The 25,381-nt window shown below is 40.8% G+C and overlaps 1 protein-coding gene across 1 annotated transcript in view; it reads left to right on the forward strand.

The window, feature by feature from the left end:
• CTAGE5 (CTAGE family, member 5) overlaps nt 1–23,958 on the forward strand; it is a gene marked incomplete at its 5' end in the record, with an annotated part of 24,428 nt that extends 470 nt beyond the window's left edge. The window contains 22 exons of the mRNA XM_010147815.1: nt 2,078–2,099; nt 2,201–2,289; nt 2,681–2,752; nt 3,477–3,587; nt 3,892–3,963; nt 4,376–4,480; nt 8,163–8,285; nt 8,853–8,976; nt 9,803–9,849; nt 10,038–10,128; nt 11,394–11,532; nt 13,514–13,615; nt 14,914–14,974; nt 15,311–15,346; nt 16,299–16,366; nt 17,063–17,145; nt 17,509–17,643; nt 19,535–19,687; nt 20,484–20,615; nt 22,384–22,460; nt 22,844–23,069; nt 23,807–23,958. Coding sequence (XP_010146117.1) covers nt 2,078–2,099; nt 2,201–2,289; nt 2,681–2,752; nt 3,477–3,587; nt 3,892–3,963; nt 4,376–4,480; nt 8,163–8,285; nt 8,853–8,976; nt 9,803–9,849; nt 10,038–10,128; nt 11,394–11,532; nt 13,514–13,615; nt 14,914–14,974; nt 15,311–15,346; nt 16,299–16,366; nt 17,063–17,145; nt 17,509–17,643; nt 19,535–19,687; nt 20,484–20,615; nt 22,384–22,460; nt 22,844–23,069; nt 23,807–23,958 — 2,220 coding nt within the window. The remainder of the gene's footprint in view (nt 1–2,077; nt 2,100–2,200; nt 2,290–2,680; nt 2,753–3,476; nt 3,588–3,891; nt 3,964–4,375; nt 4,481–8,162; nt 8,286–8,852; nt 8,977–9,802; nt 9,850–10,037; nt 10,129–11,393; nt 11,533–13,513; nt 13,616–14,913; nt 14,975–15,310; nt 15,347–16,298; nt 16,367–17,062; nt 17,146–17,508; nt 17,644–19,534; nt 19,688–20,483; nt 20,616–22,383; nt 22,461–22,843; nt 23,070–23,806) is intronic.
• Between the last annotated feature and the right edge of the window lie 1,423 nt (nt 23,959–25,381).

Genomic DNA, 25,381 nt, shown 5'->3' on the forward strand with positions numbered 1-25,381 from the left:
TCCAGGGATGGGGCATCCACAGCTTCTCTGGGCAACCTGTTCCAGTGCCTCACCACCCTCTCTGTGAAGAACTTCTTCCTGATATCTAATCTAAACCTCCCCAAGTTCAGTTAAAACCCGTTACCCCTTGTCCTGTCACTACAGGCCCCTTAAAAAGTCCCCCCCAGCTTCCTTGTAGGCCCCTTCAGGTACTGGAAGGCTGCAGTAATCTCTCCCTGGAGCCTTCTCTTCTCCAGGCTGAACAAGCCCAATTCTCGCAGCCTTTTATCATAGGAGAGGTGCTCATTATTGTTATTAGACGTCATTATTGTCATTAGACAATAGGCAGTCAAACTCACTGTAGTAAGTCTTCCTTGTTAATTTCTACGCCAGACTTTCAAAGTCAGCCCTTAGATTATTTTCACGGGATGTAGAGGTTGTATGTATGTAGGGGTCATATGTGTTCCCTTCTCTAGGGCATATGTATTGCAGTGTGTAGTGATATCCCTCTGACTACCCTGCCTACAGCCAGACCAGCTCAGGTCTTTCAAGGTAGTTGTAAGCAAAAGCAATCCAGATGGATTCCCATCAAGGGAAGCATTTTAAAACTCATCAGATAGTGACCTTGATTCTGTTTATTGGAACACTGAGCCAGTTTTACTGTGTGCTGTTTGTCAGCACTAAGCTGGTGACTTTGAGAAATGTGATACTGAAACCTTTTAATGCACAAATCAGATTATACTTCTGAGGTAGGGGTTGTCTTCTGTTGTCAGTAAGGATCTGAGTACTAACAGCTGTCTACCATACTCCTCCCTACCAGTGAAATGGGGTCAGTGTATTCTGAATCGTTTCCACAGTTTTGTATGCTCTCAAACAGACAGAATGTGCGTTTGGTGCTACGTATAATGTTGCTCATGTTTGACGATAGGTTGCCTGGAGGTTTAGTTCTTCAGGTATGAGCAATGGCATTTTTAGGGTTCTAACAGCAACTTAGATCTGGAAAAAATGCCACCTTATTCTGCAGCAGCGATTCAGATTGTCTGGAGGGGGATCTGTATTTGTGTAAATGAATGTATCTCTCATTTGGGTCATTCCTTTTGATTTTTAGCAGGATCCCTCCAGGTGTTACGAAAGAGGCGCTGCAGCTGAAATCAGTTGAGCAGTGACTCTAGTACTGGTTTCCTCCTGCACATAACACGAAAGCGTTAGATATTACAGAAGTTATTGGTAGCTCTTTCAGTCATCCATCCTTAGAACTGCACTGATAGCTCTTGGAAGAATGAATGGTTACTTACTCAAAAGTAAAGGGGTTTGGGTTTGGTTTTTGGGGGGGATGATAGGATAAGGTGTGCGTAGGACTTTCTTCCCCTTTTTTGTTATCTGGGCTCCTTGGCCATCCCATGACTTTAACTGAGGAGGAAACAGGGGAAATCTGAGAGACCCATTGTATGTTAGACACATGATGCAGGCCCACCCGTGAGAGGAATGCTGTGTTGTAAAGCTTTTGTGGGTTCAGCCAGGTTCTGCATCTCTTGTCCAGGCCATTTGTGAACAGATTTTGTTGTGCAGTTTGTTACATTTTGCTTCTAGGGCACTAGATTCCACGTGGCAGCTGCTGGTTTGGCATTTCCCACTGAGTTGCGTCTGGGCAGGATGCCCCATCAAGTAGTACCTTTACTGCAACTCTGTTGTGTATTACGTGTGGGTTTTTTTCTGAGCTGACACGTGGAGCTTCTCCCCTCCCTCCCCTTTCCTGCTCTTTTGGCTGTGAGTGTCTGCTTCCACTTTGTGTTGGCAGTCGTGGTTATGTGCTGGCTGTACAGGGGTATGTTATGAAAGTGATCCAGGTGAAAACTGATCTTTCCCCACTTCTCGCTGTTTAATTAGAGTGGGAGAAGGACAGGGCAAACACACAGTTATCAAAGGGGTAAGAACAGAGGATGCAGTTGCCCATTTTTAACGTCATCCTGTATTTATATTCCTTTTTTAAGTTCCATGGTTAAACTGATCATGGAACCACAGCTTAAAAGACTAGCGTTCAGATACTGTGCAATAGTAATTGATCAGACATTTTCAGCATTTATTCTTTTTATTTCAGGTTAGAAGTCGACTGTATGTAGGTAAGCTTATTTTTCATACTGTTTCTTTGGAGTATGACTTTTTTTTTTATTCTCCTTTTAATTATTTGGGTATTGCAACACTTAAATGTCTTTCTTTTTAGGAAGGGAAAAACAGCTTGCCAATAAAATTGCTGAACTAGTTGAAGACAAATGCAAAATTCTTGAAAAACTCAGCCTTTGCAAAAAAGAGGTAGTGGTCCTCATTTATTGCTTTCAGATGTGTCACAGAAATGGGCTCAATTTACCAAGTATTTCAAGTATGAAACTTAACTAGATGTTTAAAACCTTTTAAAATGATTCTTTAAGTGCTTTTTCCTGGCAGTGCCTTTAAGTGCAATTAAGGTGTTAGCAAATTCTGCCTTTAACTCTTTTTACTCTATGTTTCACTGGAAGCGACTTAAAATGTCTTTGTTTTATGCCACTGGGATAATCTGCTAGAGCTAAGGCTTTCCTGATATCCAGCAAGGTGCATTTGTGAATATTTAGGTGGTGGCTATGTTTCAGACTAGAGCATCATAAATTAATGCTATTATTTAAGCAATTCTTTGTGTTCATTCTGACATAAAGTATTTCCTTTCCAGTTTGAAGATTTAGATTTGTCTCTGAAGGATGATAATGCTATGAAAGAATCAACAGACACATCTTACTTTGAGGTAAAAAGATAAATGGAAATTGTCATTTCTACAATTTAAGGCAGTATTTCATGAAAAAGCTGCTCGTGTTTAAAAAAAAAAAAAGAAAGAAAAAATCCCCCCAAAAAACCTCCAACACCAAAACCAAAAGACCTTGATTGTTTTAATTGAGAGCATTGTTATTTTTGTCCTGGGATACTGAAGATGACATAGAGGCAAAGCATTAAGAGAAGTTTATGTAGTAATTGCATTAAGAATGATTGATAGTAGAGCAAGTGGCATCTTAGACAATACTTACTTTTTTACGAAGTAAGTTGCTCCTGTTTCTAGGAAAGAGAGTGCAGTGCATGAAGTGGTTTTTTCCTCACATCTGGTTTAATTCAAATACATTTTATGGGCTACTGGAACACAGTTGTAAACAAAAATTACCACTACATTGTTTATATCCTCCAAACCGAGAATATATTAGGAGTTCCAAAAAAGCAGTGAATTTTGTGGAGCCCATTAGGTATTTATGTAACAAAATAGCGAAGAGATTTATTTTATTCTGCACCTCAGATCCTATAGAGCTAATTGTTACAGGTTTTATTAATGTGCAGGAGTCTCTAGAGCACTTTGAGGGTTATCCTTGATATGGTGAAATTTGTTAAACGTCCTTTGCCATCATAATTAAAACATACGTGTTGTCTTCATATGTAATTAATGTCAAATGTTTTGTGTTAACTGTCAAAACAACTTGATTTAGGAAATGCATGACAAACTGAACAAGTCAAACTTGGAACTCAACGGAGAAATAGAGAAACTGGAAAAAGAACTGGAAGAAGAGAAGTCTAAGCAATCAGAAAATGATAACTTGGTAAGAATAAATAGGATCCTGTCTTTGTTACTATTCATCTAAAAAAAAATCCCTGTGGAGAAGACAAACTGTTCTCCTTGGGGTTTTTGAAACAATAACTACATTTCCTGTTTTGTTTCCCCTCATACTCCCTGTTGCACATTAGAAAAATAACACCCATAAACAAAAATAGTCAAGAAAAGCTGGTTTTACTGATTTGGCAATAGAACCTTCTCAGTCTGAAAATTAAAATAACTTTATCAATTGCCTAGACCTTTTCAGTCAAATCTGTGGAAGAAGCTATATGACAACTAATAATTTTCAGGTGGCTGAAATTCAGAAGAGAATGGAGTCTTTAGAGAATGAAGCGAAATCTTTCCAGTCACAGATTGATGAGGTATGTCTGATCTTTATAGTTTCTGGTTTTGATCTTAGCAATTTCTCTGTTTTTCCATGTAGTTACTGCTTCAATGTTTTTTCTATTACTGGTGCAGAAATAGTATGCTGTGTAAACCAAAAGGCTTTGTGAAGCTTAGTACTTAGGTGTGGCTTGATTTAGCAACTTTAAATGTCACGTGGTGGTTGGCATTTATTGGGAAGTACAGTTACCTTGTCTTTTCTTTGCCTTCTTAATCCACAGTGATACATAGTATTGCAAAACTACAGTCAGCAAAAACTGTTGAAATTGTAGGGAGAATACATGTATAGCACAGCTGGAAAACCTAAGACTAACTCCAATAATACCTTTGTGACCCCACTTACATCTTCACCTATACTGCTTAAACAACACACTTTTGTATTTCTTTTAGGCCAAGTCCACCCTAAAAGTCTATCAGGTTAACACAGAGAGACTCAAGACATCCATTCAAGATGCAGTAGATGAAAACAGCCATCTCCAGGAAAGTGAGAAACAGGTAGGTTCTTCCTAGGTATCCTTAGGAATACTGTACTTTCGTGTGATACTGTGTAAATATGATGTCTCCAAGAAGCTCACACTCGACGTGTTTGTTAATAGACCTTGTGTGTTCTGGTAAATAGAATGAGGAGGAGGAGATGGCTTTAAAATGATTTTATGTTGAAATAGCTTTGTCTGAAGTACTCCTGTTGTAAAATAAATTTAATAATTAGAGTTTGTGGGGAAACGTGGTTCATGAGAAAGAGAGCGTATGGTAATGTAATGTTGCCCAGCGAAGCTGTGGGTGCCCCATCCCTGGAAGTGTTCAAGGCCAGGCTGGATGAGGCTCTGAGCAACCTGGTCTAGTGGAAGGTGTCCCTGCCCATGGCAGGGGGGTTGGAACTAGATGGTCTTTAAGGTCCCTTCCAACCCAAACTATCCTGTGATTCTCTTTAAGACTAATAGGAATTTTGCTGAGACCTGGAGGAAAGCAGAAATATTTGAGCAAGTCCACAGCTAGGATCCTCGACAGAGACAGAGAGAAAATGATTGTACTTGATCCAGAAAACAAAAGAAATTAGGAAATTGCAGAGTATGGAAAGGGCAAGTTAAAAAACTTACTGAAGTACCGCTGTGGATGAATTCATGGGCAGACAGGTAAGTAATACCAAGGGACAGAAAAGACCGTTACTTCCCAAATTTTAGCTGTTTGTTTTCCTCAGTGCTGTAACTAGACCCCAAAGAATGCTGGATATTTTAAAATGTTCAGCATATGCAATAGCTGTCCTGTGCAATAACTAGTTTTACAATTAAACTATTCTAATTTTTTCTAACAAAAAGATACTCGCCCCAAACATTAAATGTTCCATGGAATGTTTTGGGGTTTTTTGGGGTTGTTTGTTTGCTTAGTTTTTTTTAATGGATATGTACTTATTTTCCTGACTGCCTGATGATCTCCTTGTTGCCTGAACCTGATAGATAACCTTGTGGGACGCGAGGGGAGCAGTACGGGTCTGTTGGTTTTTAGCAGTCTTATAAAAAGCCAGGGAATGCTCTCTCAAAAATTGTTTGTATCAGACTTCCCAATTCAGGGGCAGGTTACTGGAAAGGGAAAATATTATGCAGGAGGAGTATTTGAGTTCTGCACAACTCCATTATCAGTAAAACTTCAAATTTTTTTTTTTTGTGACTACAAAACAAAGGAAGACAAACTTCTTAGCTGCTGTGAGTGGAGAAACAGTAGATCTGGGTGTTATTGCAGTAAGATCAAGTTGCTTGAGGATTACCTGTTTCAAGAGCGTGTTTTCATCTAAACTATACATCCTTTTTGTTTGTTTCTGTGAGGAGGAAGGTTCTGGTCTTGGTGCTTTACTTCAAATGTGACAGTGTACTTACGTAACACAGGGATATTTTTTTTTTCCCCTCTGGTAATTTCTTGGGTTCAAACAGAAATAATCCAATTATTTATGTGTGTGAAAAGAAGCTTCTTTTTTCTTTCCTTTTATTAAAAAAAAAGTATTTAGGGTAAGATAATACAGATAGTACTAAGTGCTGACAGTTACTTTATAGGCATTTTGTATCAAGCAAATCCAGGAAAAGATTAGTAAAAAGAACTCCCAGGATGTAATTAACTTGCCTGGTTCCTAGATAAAAGTAAGGTTTTTTTGCATTTCTGCCAGAAGAAGTAACCTGGGTAGAGTAGTTCTTTAACTACATTATTTAGGATGAATAACACTTCCTTGTTAACTGAACTTTGTTGCAGTTTTCAGTAATTTGAGGACATACATTGTCTTTTTTTTGTATATATTGTATTTTTCTGTGCATTTTAGGAGATAAATAACCTGGTTAAGAGCTGATAGAACCTGATAAGGAAAGAAGAGAAAGTATGTGCTTTGCTTATTTGCATTTTCTTTTATGAGATGGTTGTAAGCATGTGAGTTAGTTTGCTATATTAGAATATCCACATCCCTTTTTTATTTTTCTTGCTCACTTTCATTTTAAAGATGGAGTTTCACTTATGCTGAAAAGGTAACAAAGGTGTTATTTGTTCACAGAGACTAGAGTACTTTCTTCCTCTGTCCACTTGCACTGATGGGTCATAATCTTCTGGCACATCATAGGCTTAAACATTATAACGGATGGACTATCTCAGATTTATGATGTGTCAGGGTGAGGATTGTGCCTTTTTGGTTTGAACAAGGGAACTGTTAATGAACTCCAAACTTTCTTTGCTTTGGTTTTGGCTTTTTTTCAGGAACATTATAAATATATAGTGCTCTAGCTTATTGCAAATCCTAGTGATGTTTCTGACTGTAATTCTTACAGGTATATAAAGTCATGACAATTTACTTTCTCTTTGGCTTCATGAAGAAGAAATCTCATAAACTTTAGCTTCCCTTTGAGGATGACATTTAACGATAAAGTAGTTGCCTGTGTACGTCTTCTAAGCAGTATTAGCATAAAGAGTATTTTTGCTTTGCCAGTAATGCGTAGTTTACTGCACATTCATACCTGGCTTTTACTGCTTGAAGGGTGCAGTTGTGTGCCTCCTGGGGTTCATCCAATTCTAGTCACATACCTTCCATTTTATGCCTTCTGGTTCATCTTTGATAAGTGGTCTCCAGGCTTGCTTGTCTATTTGCATGGCAGTTCTCCATTGTTTAACCGCCATTTTCTCGTTTTAGCATAACTGGCTGTTACGTTCTTGTTGCTCAACCTAGTTTTTCCTTTCTGTACATTCACTGCTTTTAAATCGGTTGCCTGTTGTGCAACTTCAAGCAGTATTCTTTTGATGGACTCTTAAGACAATTTTTTTTGTACTGAACCCCATGTTTTTGTACTGCACGTTTAGTCTTAACGGGAATTTGCATCAGTTCCATTTTGTTCTCACAATATGAAGGCATGATTTAATTAGTTAGTATGTTGCAGTGGTTATTTTTAATGAACTGGTGCATAAGTGCACTAATCCCTTTACTGCTGTGAAGTATTTTTATGAAATGAGATTTTACTATGGGATGTCTGTAAAATGTAATCTTGGAATCTACCTGTCTTTTTAGTTAACCACAGTTAATTACAAGGATACATACTAATAGGTGTTGAGCACGTACAGTTGCTGTCACTCTGATTAACAGGAAAGATTTTTAAAAATAGAATTCATAAATTACTTTAAAAGGTATGAAGGAGAGTAGGAGAAATAATGCTTGAATTTAAACAGCTGTCGTAAAAAGCTTCCTGGTTTCCCATACCTCACAGACCTTGTCTAGGTCAAAAAGACACAGGTACAATTTCAGAAGTGTGTGTGCATATGGGGGAGTGACTGTTCTCCTCTCCTCCTGTTCCCCAGGATTTGTAGCCATTGCACAAATTGTCCGTGTTTTATATCCGTGACTGTTGTCACATCAGGGTTTTCAACTGAGTGGAATATTAACTGAACTGTTGTTACATATGTCTAAAAATATCCTAACAACTAAATACAGTGGAGAGCTATCACAGCTAAAGCAACTGGACAGTAACAGAGAAGTCTTGATTTTTCAACTCAAGGTTTAACTGTCTTGTAGTCCATCTCTATTAATTCTTTCTGATGGATTGGGAGTTAAAATCCTGCTTATGTAGAGAAAATATACTTAACAGGCTCAAGTGCTATTCATCCTTGATTCTTGGTTGTGATAGATAATCACCTAATCTGTTATTTCCCTTTTTAGCTTTTACAAGAAGCTGAAGGATGGGGTGAACGATTTAGTGAACTAAATGAACAAACTAAGATGTTTGAATCGTCTAAATCAGATATAGAAGAAGTATTGAAAAATAAAGAGAGTCAAGTCAAGGTAAATCATGACAGCCTGCACTGGATCAAATTACTCAGACTGCTGCTAATTATTGACTTCTAAGACAGCCTTAACAACCTCTCCTTGTCTCAATAAGCATTCAGCTGGTTTGGGTTTTTGTTTGCTGTCTCCATCCTCTAATGTCTTGTTTCCTGCTAAGCTATAAAGGTTGCTTAGCATCATGGTGAAGCAGTTTAATGGCCTTGGAAGCCAGCACATTCAATAAGGAAAAATTCTTCTAGTTCTGATTTGCTTTTTTTTTTTTTAATTTGGAATGTGGGAGCTGGGAGTATGTTCTTACAGGTGTGTTCCTTAGATACATGAGCCCTGCTGAAGGCATGCATACTTGGCTATCTGAAAAGCCTTCACAAGGGCACACCTGTTGACCTGCAGGGATATATTTTAATAGAAAAAGTTGTCTGTTCAGACACCTAGAAACCTGTATATGGGGCTCAATTAATCTACTAAGGGAACTAAATAGAGGACAGAAATCCTGGAATAGTGATGGTAACTACGTTTTCATTGCTTGCATTTATCTTGCTGTTTGTGTGTCATGGGGTTTCTTAGTCGCTGATGCAGTACTTACTGAAGATAAAAGACTGGAGTTCAGCAATAAGGGACGATGATGACGGTGAAGACAGTCACTGGGACACAGATATAAAGGGTGAAGCAGAGAATGGAGAGCACTTAGGTATGGTTTGTATAGCTTCCCATTGTAAGTATCAATTCAATAGATGTTTTAGAAATATGGAACCAACAAACTTCCAGGAAAGTTGAAAGATTAGCTTTGTAGAAGTTGGATTTTCAAAACTCGCCCAATGTTATCCACTGATGCTTCGATACCTTCGGAGTAACAACCTTTGTTACTACTTAGCGGTGTGTGGATATAGCTAAATCATACCTATTGCCATAGAGCAACGTAAAGGCTCGTGCTCAGTCTCTTGCAGAATTACTTAGCCTATGTTAGTATTAAGCAGTGATTCTCAAACATTTTTAGGTGGAAACCTTGCTTTCATCTTGAAGCTGCTCCCAGCAGTAGCACTGTGGGTCCTTAGAGCCCAGTTTCTGCTTCCTTGTCCTTAGGCAAGTTCCTTGTTGCAGGCAGAATAGTTAGCCCTAGAATCAGATGGATGTAGGTGTGGGTCCCCTCAGAACAGCAGCACAGAAGAGCCTTTCTTCCTCCTTTTTCTTGCTGCGGCTTCTCTTTATGCTGGTGCTGATTATACCATAGTGCTCATCCTGGTGAATCGTACAGTGTCATTCAGCATCTCGCTTGTAACACAGGCATTCTGAGTCTGACTGGCAAACAAAGCACTAGAATATAGGCATATTCACCCTGCTCCTGCTGCTTTTGGGCTTGGGTTTTGGGTTTTTGTTTTCCTCCAAAGGTGCTATGCCTATCATGGTATGTTGGAGATTGCTTTTTTAATAAAAATAAAGTAAAATAATAGTAGTAAGCTCTGTCACAAACCATTTTGTGCTTTTTATGTGACGTATTATTCTATTCTGTCAAGCAGATGATCAGCAAAAACGCACTATAAAGAAGTTAATCTATGCTGCAAAGGTATGTCATTTTAAGAAACTTGTGAATGGAAGGGGGGAAGCTAGAGGGACTATATGCAATTCTTATGGTAAGTTAATTGCATATAGCTATCAGTATCATAGAGTTCATATTTTGATGTTTAATTAAATATTTTTGCATGGTAGTCTTAATTATGTTGTGTTTGGTTTTTTTTTTTATTTTGGTTGTAGTTAAATGCTTGTTTAAAGACTCTGGAAACAGAAAGAGAACAAATGTATTCAAAACTGTCTGATGAAAATAAAGCTAAAGGAGAACTTACAGGTAATTAAATGTTGTTTTGCCTTTAAGATTAATAAGATGCTGCTTTTGTAAAATGGTGTTACAGGCTGTAAGTATTACTTCCAGTAAATACTAAATTAACTTTAATAGCTCTACTTGATTTTTAAAATGCCTGAGTTTAAGTTGCTTAGCTATTTTAAATATTTGATTTTAGAGGCAGAGCAAGGGAAGTTGCTAAAGCACCATTTGCAAATTTTGTTGTAGTCTGTTGGAATGTTCTTTAACTGTTACAAAAATGCATGGGCAAAGTGATGTTAATCAAGACGTAATACCTTCTTTACATAATTTCTGGACATGAAACAATGGAGTGTTGATCTAGGTTTTAAAGCCATGTATTAAAAATGGTAGACTAATTGTAACTAGTTTGTAATGGGTGCAAGCTCAGTACTTCTTAAAATCTTTGGATTTAGAGAATACTGCATTTAGAGAACTGAGACTTAAAAGCATATTCCTCTGTTTTTTTCCATTATTGTGTAGGACATACTGAATTAAACCATCTGAAAGGAAACCACTGCCACTGTAATTCAAATTAAAGCCTGTTTAATTAATAATTAGCTGTTATTTCCATAGATGACAGCCAGCAGAGTAGCCGTCACATTTGAATGTACTGTGCTTTGTTATTTGAGCAATGAAATGCTCTCTAAAACTGTCGGTTTTGATAGTCCTTTAAACTGACTCTTTATGCTAGTGTGTTTTCCAACCTGATTATAACTCTGTCCCATAAAGACATTCAAACTGACCATAGTCATGGGAACAATAAACCAGAAAAGAAACATGACTGATTTTGATTTGGAATGATAAGGTAGTTTGACAAATCTGAGTTATGCCTTCAGGCTACTCAGCAACCACACTCTTGTGTGGTTAAATCTGTAAGATCGTATGATGGTACTGATTCTACTTCATTAGTAGGATAATTACAGTAGTAAGAGTCGTGAATGAAAACTTACATTGTGAGTTAGGAAACTGCATTGTTGTGAAAGCAGCTACAGTTTGGAGCAACGGCTAGATATACACTCAGAGCTGCACTTGGTGGTGTGGATAGTATAGTTGCTGTTTTTCCATCAAGAGGAGACAGGGTGCTTCTCAAATTGTATAATTTATTAAAATATATGAATATATTATTGCTTGTGTTATTAAATCAATGTAGGATCAAAGGTTTTTACAGACTTAAGATACTAAAATATGGCAAATATTTAAATTTTGTAAATTGTACACTGTTACATTATACCTATGTCTAACTTTGACAGAACGTATAGAAAACCTTCAAAGTCAACAAGTTTCCTTGCAGTCTGAAAACGAGCGTTTTGAAAATGAAGTTCAAAAGCTTCAGCAGAAACTTAAAGTGATGACTGAGCTTTATCAGGAAAATGAAATGAAACTACACAGGTGCTGATTCCTCTTCTTATGTTCAGTGCTTACTGTTTGATTTGAATGTAACTCCTTGATTTGGGGGTGGGGTGGGCTGAAAATTAATGAAAATTTGAATACTGCTTTGCAGAGTGATCTGGAGTATGAAGACCCTGTTATGTTACACCTTTGTGTGTATTTCTGATCACAGTAATGTTTCAGAAAGTGTTTCTGTGAAAGTAGTGGTTTATTGCTTTAGGACTTTTCTGCAGGCAAGTACAGAAACAAAGATAAACCAAGAAGTAACAGATTTTTGATCTATGAAATAAGATGGGTAGAGCTGGAAAGTGTGATAGTTTACTATATACATAAAATTGAGATATCCGATACAGCTATCAAAGTTGCTGAAAGATGATGAGTAGCTGCTTTAGCTGAGGTATATTTTATATAGTAAAGAAAGCTCGTCCTGTCAGCAGGGGAGGGATGCTCTATATCAAACTCAGCTTCGAGTTAAAATAGAGGCAAGCTAACAGTTATCAGTAAGCAACATAGAAACCCTGTGAATCAGGCTTTCCTTACCAAGACAGACAGAACATAAGGGCTGTATCTGCCTCACAGTCAGGATGATGGTAGGGATTAAGATTTACTGATGAAAATCAGAAAGATGTTAAGGACTAGAAATACAGTAGATGGGGATAGGACGGGGCATGTAGTAACCTTCAGAAGTATGTGTGTGTGTGTGGCAGGGAGTGAGCAGAGGACATTTTAGGGCATGATGGTAAAATTATAGTTTTACTAGCCAGAAATTATTTCTTCAAGGAGCAGACATCATCTTGAAGGTGGAGAGAAAAGCAGCACTAGTCTTGGTCCTGTACTGGCCAGTATGCAGGACCTTTCTAAAGTACTACCTTCTGTATCTGCTCTGTGGTGTATATGTATTTGTATACATATTTGGCATGTTTGTAGATGCAACAAAACCTAGAAATCCACTACGTGGGTTTTTTTTTGTTTGTTTTTTAAAAAAAGGGGGGACAGGGATGTGTGGAGTGGTGAGGAACCTATTAAAAAGAAGTTAGAGAGGTGTACAAAAGAACAAAGCTAACTCAAAGCTAAGGTATGATGGGCAGTCAGAAAGGAGAAATGTTTGCAGACTGTGTGGATGACATGTAAAAACACCACACTGAGGCTCAGCAAATGTATGCTGCTTGTCAAAAGATTTTGGAAAAGCCAAGAAGGAGTGGGGAGGAGATGAGAGAGCAGAATAGAAGAGGCTATTAGTCTTACAAGGCATCTTTTAAAAAGCTAGGTGTGTTCAAACAAGGGAAATAGGGAAGTGGGAGGTGATGTTTGAGTAGAAAAGAAGTTTAAATCATGTTGAGAAGATCCATGATTTGATAGTTTGGTTGCCAGGGGCTGCTGTTTACAGGCAAATGGCCAGTTTACCCATTCAGGGCAGCAGCAGCACCCACATGTGTTCTGCAGAGTTACCTTGTGCGTCGTCTGTGGTCTGGAATATGGGTTTCTTTTCTGTAGTGCCCAATAAGGCATAAAAAAAGAGGAACCTGGAAATAATTCTTTTTAATTACTGTTTTTAATAGGTAAGAACAAAATTTTTCTTGTTTGGAAAATTATTTTTTTTAAAGTACCAGAACAAATCACTGAAAATGAGTGTAGTTTAGTTTTTGGTTCATTTGATGTAATTTGTGGCTACTTTTTTTTTCTTTTTTTAATTCCACCCCCAAATAAGAATGTTCTTTGGGAATATGGATTGCCTTCCAGATTCTTTTTAGGAATAGTGGCAACTTGATTGTTTCATTTAGAACAGTTAATGAGCTGAATAAACCAATGTGAATACAGACTAGTGCTATTTATGCCACTTCATATGTTGCCTACAAAGCTGTCTGGATAAATACCATGTATTCATCACTTCTAAATAATTGGAGAAGTTTTTCTTGATAGACCAACTACAAAATTGTTGACTTGAAACAGAATTAATCATGGGGCTTGAATTTTCCTAAAGGAAGCTGACAGTAGAAGAGAGAGAACGCCTACAGAAGGAAGAAAAGCTTTCTAAAGTAGATGAAAAAATTAATCATGCTGCTGAAGAACTAAACAGCTACAGGTAATTACAGATTATAGTTGCTGTAATCACTTGTTCCAAAGTGAACAAAAGTCAATAGAGAATTAATAAAAACACCAACATAAGTGAATGTATTTCCTTCCAGTTTCTTTGTGTGTGTTACATGCTAGTTGGTGTGCAATAATACATGCTAATGAGGTTTTTGATTTGTTAAAAAATTTAGGTATGGAAGATCACTAACAACTTTTCTTCCATTAAGAGAATGGTTTTATTGGTGCTAGCTTTCATGGAATGGTAGAAACGAGTCTCTAATCTACTTCCCCTTACTGAACATAGAGAAAAATATGAAGAAAATGCTGTGAAATAAATGCAGTGTTCCTGTAGTCCTAACATATTTATGTTGTATAGTTACAGTATTCTATTTCTGTATCTCTAAGCTGGTCAAATAGTACTGTTGTTTAGAAATTCTTTACTAAAATACTGTGATGGGGGACTATTTTCTGTGGTTGTTTTTTAACTGCTTTGCTCTGTTTTGTGTCACACCAGCTGTGTACCTGTGGTTTGTTTCTGTTGTTTCTCAAACTGTGGCATAAAGCTTCTATCTGTAATGTGTATTCCCCATCTTCCTTCAATATTTACGGGAATATTGACTCTCACTGAACAGTACTGATCAGCAGTGCTTCCAAAAGAGTTAATTAGATTAATTCTTTCTCTAGAATGCGAACTTCTTGTAGACATTCTTCAGAATTCATGCAAGAAAACAGAATTCACCCTTCTTGATTTACTCAGAACGTGAACTTTCTAGACATCTTAATTAAGAGAATATTAATATTGCTAATGGAGCATAACTTAATGATGAACCTGCTGAGAGAGTGTTGAACCAGCAGGGCAGCTGGCAGCGAAGGTGGCATCATACGTTCTGTGGCCTTGACATAACTTCAGTGCAAGTGACTGTCCCTCAGGATGGACCGTGGTGGCCTGTGACAGCATGATGTGACAGCCACACCGGGCCATTTGCTGAGCTGGGTGAGGCTGGCTGTTAGGCCATACGTGGAGGGATATCTTTTGTACTGAAAACGTATCACAGACCACTGAAAAGTTGGGGAGATGTTGGGGTTTTGGATTCTGTTCTTCTGTTTATGTTCCTGCTTGCACTCATTTAGGGTCTAGGATTTTCACTGCTACTGTAATTTTTATGTATCCCATGGGCCTAACTAACGATACTGTCTTTTGGATGAAAAAAGTCTCAATTATACCTTGTGTTTACCATTGTTTAGTGCATTTTAAATTATTTTCCTCCACATTTTATTACAATGTCGTAAATCCTGATTTTGTTACAGACAGCGAGCAAAAGATCTTGAAGAAGAGCTAGAAAGAACCATCCGTTCTTACCAGAATCAGGTATTTGCTGTGTGTTACTTGCCTTCTCTGCCAAGTAGGAGGGACGTTACTGCAACTGCAACGCCACTGCCAGCGAGGCTGTGATACTGTATTCACCTTGGGTTTGTTGGGTCGTTCTTTCTCCTTTTGTTTTTCCCCTTTTTTCGTGCCATCTGGTTTTGACTGACACAATTTCATAGCAGACATCACCAGAGAACTTTTTATTGAAGTTAAATTTAAGTTTAGATGTCTCATTATAACTTATCCCTGTGCATTAAATTTATTAATAAGAGTTTATACTCAAATGTAAGGGTTTTTTTGTAACATGAATAATGATCCAATTAATGTTCTTCACAGATTACTTCACATGAGAAAAAAGCTCATGATAATTGGGTAAGTTCCAAATCCTGAATTTTCTGAACCTTGTGCATCTTCCTTTTCCGTGGGTTGAATAGCTTGCTTTATCACTTCTTTGTTTCTTATTAAAAAAAAGGTAATAAAAATTAACCTGTCACCTTTAAACGTATGAATTTCTTGCAGAAATCAACAAAAGCAAGTTAAAAATGCTTCTGTTGTATAAAATAGCAGGAATAATTAAGCCTATGAGCACACTAGAATGATATTACAGTACAATAAATCTGCTGGAGTAACGTGTTACCATTTAACAAGTGTGTGACATTTAGCTAATAATAAAAGCTTTTGGCCTTGTTTCAATGCCATTTTAATAGTTTCCCTGGATGTACTTGACTCCTTTTATCTACTGATAGGAGATGTTACATCCTGTGAGAACAGTCTGTCCCATTGACAGCTTCCTAAGAATGTTGCTACAAAATACATCTTTACCTTTTTTTTTCCAAACAGGAAACTTTAAAGTATCTCCTGACTAATACATTCTTCAGTTTCAGAGAACAGTTTGTACAAGACAGTATCCTGTTAAAAGCTACGGTGCTTCATGGTCACAGTTTTATGGGTTTTAACTGTATTATTTTAAAATGAAAGTTTCTTATCTAAAATTTGAGATTTTAAATCTTGTACATATTCTGTAGATGCTTCAAAGCAGCTATAGGCAAGGAGTTTAATTTCTGCAGTTTCTTAAAACTGCAGGAAGGCCATGTAATACCGCAAAACTTTGGGTAGTAGAGCTGCTAATGTCATTTGGTGACGTACCCGAGGCTTTGTTTCACATGCTTTATACATGAGCCATAGCTGGTGAAAATGAAGTCCACACACTTCCGATAAAAGGAAAAAAAAAAAAAAAAAGGCTTGGATCTAGGACCTGTCATATTTATGAAGTGTTTAGTGAATAAATAGCAGTGTCTTACCTGATTTTTGTCCCTCCCCAAAGCTGACAGCCCGAGCAGCTGAAAGACACCTCAGTGATATAAGGAAGGAAAATGCCCATAACAGACAGAAGTAAGTACAGTCTTCAGCTCATTCTAAATTAATGCAGTGTGGCATGTGAGTATGTTTGGGGTTTAGGCAATTTCGTGTTCGCTAGCCCTGTGTTAATCAGCTGCGGCCCAAGCAGGGCAGAGGGAGTGCAGTGTCCGTTGGAATTTTGAAAGCCGGGGGCTCATTGCAGCATTCCCGTAATGATCACACGCAAGAAAGCAGGAACTTAAGAACTACGCAAAGTCTTGAACTGTTTTGGGAAAGAAGCAGAATGTAGTACTAGAACTCAAAGATTTTGGGGGGTTGTTTTTTGTTTGTTTTAAATAAGCATGTGTCAACCAGACGTCATAGTTGCTTCATGGTTTGGCATTTTATCTCAGATGTCAGCACTGAGCGAATGGACCGGGTGATGGTGGTTGAGAGGAACCAATTTAGAGTACTCATGAGAGTAACGTCCTGCTAGGAATTGGGACATCTACCATGCCACTTCAACTTCTGAATTACAGTTTCAATCCAGCAGCATAGAGAAATACTTTCAGGAATTCTTAAGTTCAGAGTTCTGTGGCATTCTTCTGTCTTTTTTTTTCTGTGTATCTAGGGAATAAAATACCTTGCTTCATTAACCCTTTAAATAGGAAGCGTAGCAGTAAACGGTGCAGTCCAGTACAACGTCTCTACTTCTTGGTTATTTACTGCTTTTTTGTTGTTTACTTGCAGATTAACTGAAACAGAATTTAAACTTGACCTTTTAGAAGAAGATCCTTACGCTCTTGATGTCCCAGTCAGACCATTTGGCAGAGGTACAGTATTGAATTGTAAATTACAGACTAATTGTTTTGGTTTATGGTTTTGTTTCCCAAGACCACACATACGTAATTGTTTGAAAATTATCTTGGCCATGTGTATGTACAAATAACAGTCGTTAAAAAAAAAATTAATTGGGGCTTAAGTGACTCTAGGTCATGTCGAGTATTCTGCTGAAACAGGAGCGTTCGTTGTATCGATGAGAGTAGTCTGGGAATACGAAACATGCGGTAATTGGAGCACAATTTTCATTTCACTTTTCCAGTGTAGTGTTAAACTTCACCTGAGAAGTTAATTACTTTTTACAGTTTGCTAAACTAAATATTGTGTACTTGAGTATTTTGTTTTAACTGTTTCAGAGCATTCCCCATATGGACCCTCACCAATGGGCCGGCCTTCATCTGAAACAAGAGCTTTTCTTTCCCCTCCAACTTTATTGGAGGGCCCTTTAAGGCTTTCACCTATGCTCCCAGGTGGAGGAGGAGGAGGAAGAGGTACACTCTTAAACTTGAAAATGTATCTATTCTGGATTTCTCTCTCCTCTACTATAAACCTGTCACACCTTTTCCTCTTGCTGGTGACAAATAGTATTAAAACGAGCAGTTCAGTGTAGAGAGTTAATTGGACAAACTCTTTCTGTACTTCAGCTTGCTTCTGGAGCTGTCTAACGGGTAACAGCACGGTGGGAAACCCAGTCGTTACTAGTTGGCTGGGCAGCGGATTCACTGTGGAAGCATTCATTGGGAAGAGTGACAAGCCAAACCTAATCAATCTTGGTGTATTTCTTGGACAAATGGGGTTCTGCTGAAATAAACTTTACGATATCAAAGTAAATGAGAGCTGATTAGTTTTCTGAAGAAAGAATACTGCCATTTCCATCTTGTTGGTCTACAGTCGGAGAGAGGGTGCCTGCGTTGTCAGAAACATGAGACAGTTTTACTGGGGTCACGATGTTAGAAAGTTACTAAATCAGTAAATTGTTTTCCTCCCTTTGTTCTAAATCTGAGGCAGTTGTTAAGATGTTGAGACAGTTTCTTCCCTAGTGATAAAAGGGACCGGGAAGGTTGTGTGGAAGGAGTGAAATTCAGAGGTTGAGGAGTTAGGTGCAAGCAAACCGTGCTGTCACGGGTTGTAAGGGGAGAAAAACACTGTTCCTTCATATTGTTGCTGTTGATGGATATAGTGTAGGTGCACGCTGGAGTGGAGTTCAGCATCTGCTACAGGTAATAAACAAGCTACTGTTTAAGTTCCTGCTACTGTTACACCCACTGAAAACCTGTACTTACTTCATGGGAAATAGGTCTAAGTGTCTATTCTGTAGGATTTCACTAACCAACACTGATTTTGGAAAGGCCAGCAGGGACTATTTATTTGCTTTTAATTCTTTGTAGAAAGCATATCCAGGTGCATACAAAAGCTGAATCATCGTCTTAAGTCAGAAAAGCTTGAGGTTGAATGTTCAGCTGTAGCTATACCACACACAAGCAGATTTGTACGTGACAATTTCTTTATCCAGAGACAGGAAGTCATGAAACTGAGTTGTCCAGCCTGTCTTTAAATTGTAGCTCAGCTGTCGCTGGTGAGTCAGAACCAGGTTTCAGGACGCAGTATTAGCAAGGAAAGAGACTGTGCAAAGGCGTAACATGTTATAACATAGTAGTGCCTGTTTCACGGTGGAGCCCTAGTGTAACTTGGGCAGATTAAACTCTGTGTTTAAATAATGCCAGCTACAGAGCAATTATAGTGCTCATCTCACTTGGCACAAGACACTAAATGGCTTCAAATTTTAGGTTGAACTTTAGGATAGAATATTAGAGAACGGTACCAGAATTCAGTATCTCTGTCACTTTTCAGACCAAATCTATTTCAAAGGAAGCTTGCACCCTAAAATCCTTCATTGTTATAGTTCCACTTGCTTATGTGTTGACCTGTTATTCTCTTACCTTTTTTATTTTTCCTTGAATGAGGAACTAGAAAGAACCAGGAGAATGGTGAAGGTAATTTTCCATGTGCTAATTTTTAGTTTGATTAGCAGCAGGGGTTTTTAGCACTGAAAAGATTTATCGTGAAGGTACTAGTTTCTCTGATTCGAACGAACCGGAGCTCTTAAAATTATTACTCCTTCTTAAAAATTTGCAGGTACTCTAGATTGCGGTCTTGTTGAACTGAGACTTTCTCCCTCCAAACAAACCTTTCAAGTGCTTCTAGTAAAGATAACTGGCCATCAGCAAACCGCTGGAGAGTCCTGTGGTGCCCTGTGCCTCTCGCACCTTCACAATGTTGACTTTCCATGCTTTATTTTCTGATTTTCAGACTTAATGAAGAAAGCCGTAATAGGGGATTTTAAATTCCTGGGGTAAATAGCTATTTCATTTCTTCGATTAGGACCCAGAGGACCAACTGCCATGTATGAAGCTGGTAACGAAAGAGGAGAGCTGGGAGCAGATAGAATAACAGATCCCCACAGACCACCATCAGATACTGGGTCCCTGTCTCCTCCCTGGGACAGAGAACGCAGGATAATTCTGCCTCCACCAGGTATGGAAATATGCTTAGTTACAGCATCTATGGAAAAATGGAGTGACTGACTGGCAGTGTATGTACTGAAGTATCGCTTTGCTTAAAAATACAAAATGTTTTCTTGGAACTGCATGTGCAGCTGCACTGGAAAGTGTTTTTTATTCGTAGTTTTCTCCCTCTTCTTGACCGGTGTGGTTTGCTTGCACTTCCTCTCAGCTATTTTTTAAATATGTACCAGCAGTGTACAGTCAGCTCCTGGGTCTTGTCGTTTTAATGGGGATTTGTATGTATTGACCTGCTTGGGCTGGGTAATTAATAAGAGATATGAGAAAGTAAAAGGTCTTAATGTCACATTAGCCAGAAATAAATAAATAAATGGCTAATGTTGAAAACCACTGTTTTTCTAAAGAAGGATATTAATAATACAGGAGTACCATGGCACAGTCGTCCTGTTTGGTATGTATTTTCATGTCGGCACTGCCTCTTGGGTAACGTACAGCTCCTTGTTTCGCCGCTGACCTTCACTGCTGTTCTGAGGCCCCGCTGTTTATAACGTAAGCGGTCACGGCTTTCAGGAGTCTGCTGGATGTTAAACCAAAAATCAGTGCAGGTCCTTATAAGCGTAAGCTGTAGTACGTACCTGAGGGGATTCCTGCGTTTGGGCTATTTTAAGACTTGTTTGCTCACCATGATGAATAGTTGCTTTGGTGTTTACAAGAACGCAAGATATCCAGAGAATTTTGCTGGTCTAAAATTGTGTGGAATGTGGGGAATAAATCTTCACTGACCTGTTCTGTGGTTTCTTCAGTGTTAGGCGAGCCTTACACCGATCTAGTTCTTCCTCCTCGAAGACAAGAAAGGTTTTTCCCTAATCCTCCAAATACTGGAAGACTTTCTGGACCAGCAGAACTACGAAGTTACAGCATGCAGTCTTTTGATAAAACAGGTGGGAATTGCTTCCATGGTACTGTCAGATGGAGAATCTCAGTATAGGCTGACTACAGGCAGCAAGCTATAGTAAGAGGACAACTTTCTGGCTGTGCTGACCTGATGTTCTGTTGTGTAAAAACCTGTAATACCTGCCAGCCTTGCTGCAACCCTCCTGTTACCAACAGTAGGGGTCTCCTCTGCCGGGTGGAAGGGGTTCAGGTGTGGGCTATTTTCACTAATCACCTTCACTGTTCCGTGTGCTAACCGTTCAGGATTGGCCTTGAGTCTGTTTCGGCCCCGGCCCTGAAGTATCACAGACCCTTACTTGCGTTTCCGTGCCCCCTCTGGCGAGGTTAGAAAGAGCTGGAGTCAGTAAGGCCGACTGAGTAGCAACAAGATTTTCAGATACCCACTGGCTGTGCGTACTGGACTCGAAGGCCCTTCAAAGCGTTCAGGGGACTTGGAGTGTTTTGTAGTTCACGGTGCAGCTGCCCCAACTGAGTCTCAGGTGTCACTGACCCCAGTACCAATCATTTTAAACTGGCCAATTATGTAAATTCAAGTTTGTGACATAGCAACAGCCAGAAGCTGAATGGCAAAGTTTTGGTGACTTAAACCTCATCACTGAAACAGTTGAAGAGCTTAAAGCCTTAATACTTATTAAGCAGTTTTCATCCTTATTTAATGCCTAGTAAGTCACGTGTGGCTGACTCACCAGCTGGGCCGAAGCCATTCAACTCGCAAGGGCAGCGTTGCCACCCCGTGTTCGGTTACACACCTGATGAGTAGCAAGTTACCAGCTTTGCTCGGTTGCTGGCAGTGGGAGAGAGAACATTTGTTACTGGGTGTCCTAATATGAGAACTAGGAACGCAGAATTGTGGTGCACGTTGAAGGTTCAGATTTCACAGGAGATTTTTCTCAACTGGAAGACAGTTCTGTTCCTGTACAACCACTCTCCTTCCTACCCCCCCTTTCCTCAAAGCCTCTCTGCTTCTGCTTTCATATCCTTTGTGTTCTGCTGAGGTCTTCCAGCTTGACTGAAGGACAGGAGAAGAGGCACTGTCCTTGCCCTCGTTTGTTGCAGCCTTTTTTACCCTTTTCTTCAGCTGCTGAAGAGCAACACTCTAAAAAGCTGTATCCAGTTCTTGAGCAGTTCAAAACCTACTTAATGGAGACGAGGTTTTGCACAGCCTTGCAAACACCACTTAGCAGGTCACGAAACCTTTGTGAATGTTGTGTTTTTGAGGCATACCATTTCACTAGACTCGGGTGAGTATTTGTAAAAGTAGTAAAATAAACTCCTACAAATCTAAAAAAAAAAAATCAACCCCCCCCCCAACACACACTGTCTGACTTCAGAACAGCAGCGTGTCTTACAACACTGAAATCCAGGCTCCAAAGAAATGAAGTATTAGCAGGAGGGAGTGGAAAAATGGAGATGCTACAGTGCCGTTAAGGGGTATAAGCAGGAAGATGCACTTACAGCTTCTAAAAAAAAAAAATATGTAATAAAATGGAAGAAAAATCCTTGTTTGGATACAAAAAAAACCCTATAGTAAAAGCAGCAACTTTGTAATTCATGTGCAACTGGCACGGAAGTTGGAGTTAAGTATTCAGGCACAGCTCTGTGTTCCTCCCTTGCCTTGCAGCCCGCCAGCAGGAGCGTTGCTCGCACAGCAACACTTCTTTTTCTTGGCTTGCCTGTATATCCTGAGCTCAGAAACTGAAATCAGTAGTGGAGAGGAGGTCAGCACTGAGTAGCTTATTTAACTTTTGCTCACAGATGGACAAACATCTTCAGAAAACAGCCCACGAACAGAACCCGGTGGAAATGGGATGAAAGATCACTCTAACCTCAGCGTAAGTAGCTCAACAGGAACGTGAGTGAAAGAAGCTGCAGTTTTCCCACAAAATACTTAGGAAAAGGTGTTGCTAGCACATCATATTGCGCTACACAGCCCAAATTGTGCCTTTGCGTTATACTTTTATCACAGCGCTTACTGTCTTGTGGATTAGTTCTGATGTATGAGTGACGTAATCCCTGCTGAAGTAGCCCAGAAGATGAAACTGTGGTCAGACTGATGGTGGGTGCGCACAGCTGGCCTTGCTCAGGATCCCGCTGTAGCCAGGGCGGAGTTGGGCACAGCCGCGAGCCGGCGTGACAGTCTGCATCGGTGCAGGCCTGGAGATGGTCCCTCTCCTCCTCCCTTTTCCCGAGCTCACTCCCCTGTTCTGTGTCGCAGAACACGCCGCCTGATCAGTCGCTGGCATCTGAAAGCGAAGCCGTCAGTTCGGGGTTTGCTCCTCCACCTTTCCCTCCGGCCAGACCTCCCACGATGCCTGGGGATCCTAGAGCACCCTTCATGAGGCGAGGACCTCCCTTCCCTCCCCCTCCTCCCGCTGGCATGTACGGACCACGGGAATGCTTTCCAGTACGAGACTTTGGGATTCCACGCCCTCCGCTGCCAAGTAGGTACCTTACGCCAGGGCTTCGGGCGGGCAGCGCGTCACCGCTGGCGTGAACACGGGGGATTGTGGTTGCACGTACCGCTTCCCCGTTCAGCTGCCTGGGAAGCTGCACCGTCCGGTGACGGTGCGCGGCCTCCTTCGCAGTCGCTCATGTTGACGGTGTTTTTACAAATAGTAGCAATGGCTGGAAAATGTGCACACGCACACCCTGCAGAGCGGTTAAAGGGTTCTCTTACGGGGCAGGAAAGCAAGTTGATGGTTACCTTAATCTTCCTATGAGGCTGCTTCACACGTAAATCTTCCGTGCTTTAGCCTCAAGGGCTGCTTGTGTCCGCGCAAGAGCACGCATCCAGGACACGGCTGTTCATTTTCCTTGGAGTTGGCGCTCGCGGAGCAGGACGTGTCAGACTGCTGGCCTGCTGCAGCCTCTTGCTGTTGTGGTGAACCTGTGAAGAACTGAGCGGTTAACTGCCAAAGCAGCGGTGAGGTGTGACAGCCAAGGCCTGCTCAAGGCGATGGTGGCAGCAGCCCCAGCACAGGCGGCTGAAGCCTGGGGCGGGTACCGAGGGCCATCAGTCGTGGTTCTGTCCTCCCCCTTCCCACCATCTGCGTCCCTTGGGAGCGCAGCACTTAAGCGAGGCAACTTCTGCGTAGGTGGGGAGATGCGGGGTGGGAGGAGCAGGTAAGCGTTCGCTGGCGTGACCGACGCTGACCGGGCTGCTCTGCTTCTCTTGCAGTAAGAAATCCCTTCCCGATGAGATCTTACCCTCACTATCCACCTCCGCGACCTGGGTTTTTGCCGCCACCCCCACCTCCTGAAAACAGAGCTGAGCCACCTCAGTCAAACCCGTCAGCCGCAGAACCACCAGAACCACGGCAGGAGACTTGAGGGTCACCGGGCGATGGGCTGAACCCCTCCTGCACTCTCCTGCTGTTAAGTAACCGTTGTTACTTAGGTACATGTGAATTACTTCGCTCAAATTGAAGCTCAACAGAAGATTCTCAGGATAGTGTTTTGTAAATAAAGAATAACTATGAATATTGTGAATAAGTGATTTCCGCTGTACAATAGTTGTTTTAAATTAAGTATTTCTAACTCGAGTGATCTCTTCAGAGGTGTGTAAAGTGAAATCACATGACCTGTGTTTTAGAAGTCCAGCTGCTTTGTCCTTGTTTGGCTGTACAGGGGATCTCTCGGCATGCCAAAAGCGATGCTTGCTGCTGCGTCACGCGTAGGATGTGAAAACGGGTTGAAACCAGTAATAAAAGTCGACTGAAAAAGGCGGCGGTGTCGCTGTTGGCATGGTACTGGGGGAGCAGCCGAAGGCAGGAGGTGTCGGTGTCATTCCCTGCTCCATCCGTGCCATGGGCGACAGGCCGGGCAAGCTTTCAGCTGTCGAAACTTTACGAAGAACTTTACAAAGCGGCCCTTGTCCTGCCCCGATGGGGAGGGAAGAGGAAAGGCAGAGCAATTCTCTCATCATCCTCACAGAGAGCCGTACAGAAGGGTGTCCCCACTGCGGGTGGTTGACATGGGGGGGAGAGGCCCAGCTCCGTGATGCAGGAGCAGCACCAGCCCCCTCCCCACATCTGAAGACGCAGACCAAACCCACACTAGGGTTTGGTTTTCACTGTCTCAACAGGAGTTCAGGCTGTTTGTCTTCAGCTTTTACCGTGGGCTGCTGGGTGGGGCAAACAGGGAGGTTTAGATTAGAGATCAGGAAGAAATTCTTCACAGAGAGGGTGGTGAGGCACTGGAACAGGTTGCCCAGAGAAGCTGTGGATGCCCCATCCCTGGATGTGTTCAAGGCCAGGCTGGATGAGGCTTTGAGCAACCTGGTCTAGTGGAAGGTGTCCCTGCCCATGGCAGGGGGGTTGGAACTGGGTGATCTTTAAGGTCCCTTCCAACCCAAACCATTCTGTGATTGTATGACTAGGGCACTCATTCGGGATTTCTCAGCCAACTGGCCGCAGAGGATGGGGCAGGGGGTTCTCCCAGCGCGCTCGTCCAAACACAGCGCAGAGACTTTCCCTCTGCAACAAGCACCAAAGCAACCTACCAAAACCACCGTGCGAAGGAAAGAAACCCCAGCACGAGCGGTGAAGAATGCGCTGCTGGGCAAACATTTAAAAACCCCAAACAAACAGTTTTCGACCCGAATCGTGCCCATGCATGTTTCATAGCAATCGCTAGGCTAAAACACGACGAGAGGGACGTGGCAAATGACAGCACTGATGCGGTGCCTGTGAAAGCGGTCGGCGTGTCGTCTCCTTCACCTCTTCCCCTGAGGTGACCAGCTCCTTCTTCCCTC

Source organism: Eurypyga helias, unplaced genomic scaffold, assembly GCF_000690775.1.
Source record: "Eurypyga helias isolate BGI_N326 unplaced genomic scaffold, ASM69077v1 scaffold20832, whole genome shotgun sequence".
NCBI classification, from domain to species: domain Eukaryota; kingdom Metazoa; phylum Chordata; class Aves; order Eurypygiformes; family Eurypygidae; genus Eurypyga; species Eurypyga helias.